The 7,607-nt window shown below is 52.2% G+C and overlaps 1 protein-coding gene across 1 annotated transcript; it reads left to right on the top strand.

Annotated features, from left to right (window-relative positions):
• LOC142070076 (phospholipase A2 inhibitor and Ly6/PLAUR domain-containing protein-like) lies at window positions 1-5,965 on the top strand. The gene is made up of 5 exons (XM_075123057.1): window positions 1-49; window positions 1,551-1,667; window positions 2,025-2,177; window positions 2,370-2,507; window positions 5,805-5,965. The coding sequence occupies exons 1-5, from the start codon at window positions 1-3 to the stop codon at window positions 5,963-5,965; spliced, it is 618 nt and encodes a 205-aa protein (XP_074979158.1).
• Window positions 5,966-7,607: the final 1,642 nt, after the last annotated feature.

The following is a 7,607-nucleotide window of genomic DNA, read 5'->3' as shown; positions in this document are numbered from 1 at the left end:
ATGTGGGTGGCTCTGCTCCTCTGTCTGCTGTCCGCTCTCCTGGCCACAGGTGAGTCCCGTCCGTCCCCGGGCACAGGGAGCCGGGTAGTGGGGTCAGGAATTCACTTGGGGAAAGTGCTGCTGTCGATGGTGGATTCTGGGGTCAGGATGGAATTTGTGGGTAAAACCAGCAAGAGGAAAACCCGGAGCCACGTCCCCAGGCTGACTCGGGGAGAGCAGGGATTGGAGCCTGGGACTCCCACAGCCCACGCTAGGGGCCTGGCCAGCGGGTCTGAGTCCATCTGTCCTTCCTTCTTCTCGTTCCTCCTCCAACTCTCGCCCGAGCTTGGGGTCATCCGGATGAGGAGCAGCACCCCTGTCCACATGTCATCCTGCCTAGAAATGTTCCCCTGCCTGTCAGCGCTGAGATTCCTGCCAGGACTCCTGGCTTCATTCCCCGGGTTTGAAAGGGGAATGGGGGTGCAACGGGTGGGGGCTGGGAGCCAGGACTTCTGGGCTCATTCCCCAGCTGTAGAAGCGGGCTGGGGTGTAGTGAGTTTGAGCAGAGATGGCTGCAAATCAGGACTCCCGGGTTCTGTCCGTGGCTCTGAAAGAGGATTGGGATCTCGTGGGTTAGAGTGGGCTGGGAGTCAGGAGTGAGGACTTCTCAGCTGTCTTCTTGGTTCTAACCCTGAATTGAACACATCTTTTTTCTACCTCAGTTTCCATATTTCTCTGATAGGGATAATATAACTTTGCAACCATCTAGGGACATAGAAGGGGCGGGGAAGGTGTTCTGAGGTTTAAGTGATGTTTCCACATGAAAGCTCTAAAAAAACCAAAGTGGGAAAATCTTTCTTTCTTTCTTAAAACTGCCTTATGCTCACGTAATGAATTTAAAGGCCCCAACGCTCTGGAGAGGAAAGAGTTGATGCTCCTGGGATCGCTGGCTGGAGACGAACAGCCATCAATCCAAAGGCCTAACAAGCGTCAATTGTATTCTGAAAAAGAGAATTGGCAGGATCAGCGATGAAAAGTGGGCTGAAGTCGAGTGTGGCTGAGCTGATGTAACGATGAGAGGCAGAGGCCTGGAGCAGAGAGCTAAGGCGGGGTGTGTGTGTGTGAGAGAGAAAGGTACAACACAAAGCCAGGCAGAAACCCCTCTTCAGAGCAGCCGAATTCTTGTTTTTCTGACTGCACAGACATGTGGGGTTTGTTCGCAGGCACAAGCTGCACCCCAGATAGCCACGTCAGCAGCTGAAAATGTATTCTAGCCACAGACACTCAGGCAGCAAACAGACTTGTCTGTGGTTTTGAGTAAGATACAAATGACCAGCTAGCAAGATTCCTTTCCCCATCCGGAGGGTTAAATGGAACTGGGCAGAACTGCTGCAAAAGCAGGTGGCATTTCTCCAAGATCTGCCTGCCCACACGTTCAGTGAGGAGGCATAGGTGGTAACAACGCCCACAGCGCCTCCTCTTGGTTCCTGGTGGTATTTCGCCCACGGGCACTGCCTGGGAGGGGTGGGGAGCCGGGGTTTGTACTGAGAAGGGATTTTTCCAACCTCCAGGGAGTGCTCTGCAATGCGAGGTGTGTGCGTCCAGAAAGCAATCATGCTCCGGCCGCCTGCGGCCCTGCGCCCCCTCGGAAGGGACCTGCATCACCGTCGTGGCAGAGATCAGGCTGGGTGAGTGAAAGAAGATTTCTACTAAGTGTAGACACCATTGTCCTCCTGAAGCCAGGGGTCGAACCCAGGAATCCTGGCTCCCAGCCCCTCCCCCACTCTAACCAATAGTCTCCGCTCCTCTCCAGGAGCAGGGACTGCTCAGTCTGGAATGATAATGTCATTGACGGGGGATGGGATGAGATGGGGAATTGAAGTGGGTGGCTGTGGGGCCTGGATCAGACAGAAGAGAGGATTTTATCGCGGGGGGTGGGGAGATGAGATGAGTTGGGGGTGGGGTGGATGGAACAAAAGGGGAGGATGGAGCAGCTGGGGGTCCATTGGGGAGCTCAGAGGTGATGCTCTGTTTCCCTTCCACAGAGGGAAACTCCTTCTCCTACACGGGTAAATCGTGCCTGGAGCCCAAGAACTGTGAGCCTGGCCCCTTCTCGCTGACCTACCCGCACAATGTCACCGTGCTGGCGAACATCGCCTGCTGTGACACCGACGGCTGCAACGCCGGGGCCATCCCAGGTGTGTGTCTGCTGCAAACCTAGAGCCCTGCTCCGGCCACACCTGCCTGGAGAGAACCCAGGAGTCCTGGCTCCCAGCCCAAAGCTCCCATCCCTAACCACTAGACCCCACTCCCTTCCCCGAGCTGGGATCGAGCCCAGCGTGTGGTGACTCCCCACCCTTGGCTGACTGTGTGTGTCTGACTGTTCTCAGTGCCAACTGTGAGCTCCGTCCCCAACGGCCGGCAGTGCCTGTCGTTCCTCAGAGTGGGGCCATATCTCTGGAACGGGAAGGAGCTCTTGGCCTGCACCGAGGACCATTGTGTTGTGGAATCTGGGATATTAAGACTGGGTAAGTCCTCCAGATGCGGGCGGGGTCTGAACACAGAGCATGCGGTGGAGCCCAGGTGTCCCGGCTTAGTCCCAGACCCCCTTGCTCTGACCCACTAGACTCCATTCTCCTGGCAGAGTTGCAGAGAGAACCCAGGAGTCCTACTTGCCGAGATGCCAAAGGAGCACCCAAGGAGGATAAGGCCACTGCGGAGAAACTAAATGAATTCTCTGCACCAGTCTTCACGGCTGAGGATGGGAGGGAGATTCCCAAACCTGATCCATTCTGTTTTGGTGACAAATCTGAGGAACTGTCCCAGATTGAGGAGTCATTACAGGAGTTTTTGCAACAAATTGATAAATTAAACATAATAAGTCACCAGGACCAGATGGGATTCACCCAAGAGTTTGGAAGGAACTCAGATGTCAAATTACAGAACTACTAACTGTGGTTTGTAACCTACCATTTAAATCAGCTTCTGTCTCAACTGGCTGGAGGACAGCTAATGACACGCCTGTTTCGAAAAAGGGCTTGTTAGCCGATGGCCAAGGATGTTTGGTGAGGTGCCAGCTATGCCCGTTTATACCATCCGTGACTTTAACCGCTAGGACGCACTGTCCCTTCACGGTGGGCAGCCCGGGCTAGGCTGACGGATGCCCCAAGGTCCTAACCACCCGTGACTTTAACTGCTAGAGCTCAGAGCTCCTTCGCATCGGGCAGCCAGGATTGACTGACAGGTGCCCCAAGAGTTTGCCCCGTGGAGGCGGCACAACTCAACGCTAGGCTCTTCGTACTCTCACCTAATGGCCAGGCTTTAGAGCCAAAACGGCTGAGGTTCTTTCATTGTGTTGGCTGCTTTACAGTAAACCAGAGAAAACAAGTCAGGCTTATGCACAAATCGTTCCCAAAATTTATGAAGCTAGATTCTAATCATGTGGTTACAAAATTGCTAGTGCCTACTTATTTAAATGTAGAGATGTTACACACACAAACAGGTTACAAAACTGAAGCCACAATCCCAAAGAAAGAAAACAAAGTACAGAGCTCTATTTCAAAATATGTGTACACTAAAGATAGGAGATCAGGTGTGGGTGCTTCTTACCCTCCTTGCATCTCTCGATTCCAGCGGTGCCCAGCCAGGATCGGTCACTCAATTCCGCGGAAAGACGAATAAGGGGCAAGGCTTAGGGACCCTCTTAGCTGCAGAAGCCTTGGGAGGCTGTCACTTATCTGACCAGCAGATAGATAGTGAAAAGCACTCCAAAATCATGGGGCTGTAGGTCCCCTACTTATACCTCTGTACTCCTTTATTCTCTTTCTCCTTTCTTATGCCAAATTGGGGCTGGTCTGTCTGGGTGACGCCACCTTTCGCAAGAGTAGTTCACACTTCCAAGGGAGAGAAACAATAAGTGTCAACTACTGGACATTTCTTTTATCAGGGTAAATATTTTCCCACCTCGGATGTTGGGGTGTGTGCATCACGCTATTTAGTAGGGGCTAAGAGCCATGTCTGTCACAGGGCCTCTGCCTGCTGTGAGCTTAATCGTTGTATCTGTTCCCAGAGGCACATTGTAGCAGCACACCTGTGCTTCAAAGGCTGTGCTGGAATATATGTTAAGTGCCCTGTTCCGGCTTCCTCCTGTGTTTCCAGCAATGCTGGTCTGAGGGGAGGGGGGGGCTGGCTGTCTGGCTACAGGGCTCCAGAGGTGATCCCGGCAACTACAGGCCAATAAGTCTGACTTCAGGACAGGGCAAACTCATTGAAACTATAGAAAAGAAGAGAACTGTCAGCCACATAGATGAACATAATTAGTTGTGGAAGGGTCAACATGGTTTCGGTAAAGGGAAATCACGCCTCACCAGTGTACGAGAATTCTCTGGGGGGTCAACAAGAGTGTGGACAAGGGGGATCCCATGGATATAGTGTACTTAGATTTTCAGAAAGCGTCCCTCACCAAAGGCTCTTAAGCAAAGTGAGCTGTCATGGGATAAAATCCTCTCATGGCTCAGTAACTGGTTAAAAGATAGGGAAAAAAGGGTAGGAAGAAATGGTCAGTTTTCAGAAGGGAGAGAGGTAAATAGTGGGAGTCCCCCAGGGATCTGCACTGGGCCCAGTCCTATTCACCAAATTCCGAAATGTTCTGGAAAAAAGGGTAAATAGCGAGGTGCCAAAATTTGCAGAAGATACAAAGCTACTCAAGATAGTGAAGTCCAAAGCAGACTGTGAAGAGGTACTAAAGGGTCTCTCAGAACTGGGTGACTGGGCAACAAAATGGCAGAGGAAAGTCAGTGTTGATAAATGCAAAGTAATGCACATGGGCAAACGTAATCCCAAGTAGACATACACAATAATGGGTCGAATTTACCACTCAAGAAAGATTTGGAGTCACTGTGGAGAGTTCTCTGAAATCATCCACTCCATGTGCAGCGGCCGTCAAAAAAGCAAACAGAATGCTGGGGATCATTCATAAAGGGACAGAGAATAGGACAGAGATCTAACCCCAAAGATCGTGTTGCCTCAATATAAATCCATGGGACGCCCACAGCTTGAACACTGCGGACGGATGTGGTCGCCCTGTCTCAAAAAAGATCTATTGGAATTGGAAAGGCTTCAGAAAATGCCAACCAAAATGATGAGGGGGATGGAATGGCTGCCATATGAGGAGAGATTAATAAGAGTGGGACTCTTCACCTTGGAAATGAAACGGCTAAGGGGGGATATGATCGAGGTCTAAAGAAGGTTGAAGGGTGTGGAGGAAGTAAAGAAGGAAGTGTTATTTACTCCTCCTAACATAAGAACGAGGGGTCACCACAGGCAGCATGTATAAAATAAACCAAAGGAAGTACTGCTTCACACAACGCACAAGAAACCTGTGGAACTCATTGCCGGGGGAAGTTGTGAAGGCGCAGAGTATAACAGGTTCAAACAAGAACTAGAGAAGTTCCTGGAGGACAGGTCCATCTGTGGCTATTAGCCAGGATGGGCAGGGAAGGTGGCCCTAGCCTCTGTTTGCCAGAAGCTGGGAATGGGCGACAGGGGATGGATCACTGGATGATTCCCTGTTCTGTTCATTCCCTCTGGGGCACCTGGCATTGGCCAGAGGATACTGGGCTAGATGGACCTTTGGGGTGACCCAGGAGGGCCATTCCTCTGTTATGTTCTCACATTGTTCCAGGCCCCCTGCTCTGAGCACTAGACCCCAGTCTGCCTGCAGAGCCGGGTGCAGTCCTGCTGGGAGGGGAGTGTGTGAGAGACCTCATGAGGGTCCGGGGGGGGGGGAATTGGGAGCCCCCAATCACGTCTCTCCCCCTGTCCAGGTAACATCAAACTGAGGAATACTGCGGCTGGATGTGGCTCTTCTGGCGCCTGCATGAAGACAGCGTTGTTGAAGAAATACGCCCAGGGCGTGGTGGAGATCCTGAGCCAGGCCAAGTGCTACCCAGCTCCCAGGGCCGGTGGAGGCATCGGGGAGCCCTGAGCCCCGGCCTGGCATCCTCCCCTTCTGCTGCGTGTCGGGCTGCAGTGCGCCTCCCTTCAGTAGCCACGGGCTGCTGCTTCTCTTTGGGGGAGATTGCGGGTTCCTTTTGTGCATTGGCTGAATAAAGCGAGTTGTGGGGAAAGTACCCCCCTAGCTCCTTGTCCCCTGACCGTCCCGTACCGGGCCCCACCCCGCCCCTATCTGTGCACAAGTGATGCTGGCAGGAAGAGAACCCGGGAGTCCTGACTCCCAGTACCCCACCCTGTAACCCACCAGACCCCACTCCCTTCTGAAAGCCAGGGATAGAGCCCAGGAGTCCTGGCTCCCAAGCCCCCTGCTCTAACCACTGGACCCCTCTCCCCTTGCAGGGCCAGGGAATGGAACCCAGGAGTCCTGCCTGGACCCCCTCCCGGAAGGCAAGGCCCATGGCTGGGGGAAAGGCATCAGCTGGCTGAGCTCCCCTGGGATGGAAGAACCTGCCATTCTCCCAAGTCTTTTCAGGTGCTCCCGGACCGTCTCCGGGGATCCCCGCTTTGCATCCGGTTCCGGTCCCTCTAAGAGTCCAGCCGGCCCAGCGAGGCAGGAACCTTCCCTGAATCCATACTTACAGCTTCTTCTCCCAGAGAACAAGCTGGCAGGGCCCCCACCCACGTGGGCTTTGCCTTCGATGGGGGGAGGGAGGAACGCGGCAGTCAGCACACACGATGGCCCCTGCCTTTGGGGTCAGCACTTTTCTGGTGCTAAAGTTCCTCATTAGCATCCCTCCGGCGTCTCTGCTGGGTCAGTGAGTCCCAGGGCTGTGCTCAGGGTGAATGGTTGTTACTCCGCTAAAACAGCAGACGGGGAAGGGAAAACCATACCACGGCCCATTGGTTTTCATGAAATGGAAACTCCAAACACACTGTTCTACCTTCGCCATGCCTTTGATCTAGGCCAGGGGCTCTCGACCTTTCCAGACAGCTGTACCCCTTGTGGCAGTCTGATGTGTCTTGGATAGCCCAAGTTTCCCCTCACTTAAAACTACTTGCTTCCAAAACCAGACATGGGGTCTAAATTAGCTGTTCCCAGTCAAGAAAGAGATCTTGGAGTCACAGTGGATAGTTCACAGTACGCAGTGCATGTCAAAAAAGAGAACAGAATGTTGGGAATCATTAAGAAAGGGAGAGATAATGAGACAGTAAATGTCATATTGCCCCTATATAAATCCATGCTACTCCCATTCTTGAAAACTGTGTGTCGTCACCCCAGCGTATAAAAGAGATATTGGAATTGGAAAAGATTCAGAAAAGGGTCATAAAATTATTAGGGGGATGGAACAGCTTCCGTGAGGAGAGATTCATAAGAGTGGGACTTTTCAGCTTGGAAAAGAGACGGACAAGGGGGGATAGGAGAGAGGTCTAGAAAATCATGAGTGGTGTGGAGAAAGTAGATAAGGAAGTGTTATTTACTCCTTCTCATAACACAAGAACTAGGGGCCACCAAATGAAATTAAGAGGCAGTAGGTTTAAAAAAACAAAGGGAAGTGTTTTTTCACATAATGCACCATCAACCTGTGGAACTCCTTGCCAGAGGAATGTGCGAAGTCCAAAAGTAAACTGGGTTCAAAAAAGAGCTAGATAAATTCATGGAGGATAGGGCCATC

This window comes from Caretta caretta, chromosome 24 (assembly GCF_965140235.1).
Source record: "Caretta caretta isolate rCarCar2 chromosome 24, rCarCar1.hap1, whole genome shotgun sequence".
Classification (NCBI taxonomy): domain Eukaryota; kingdom Metazoa; phylum Chordata; order Testudines; family Cheloniidae; genus Caretta; species Caretta caretta.
This window is presented reverse-complemented; position numbering and strand designations above follow the sequence as displayed.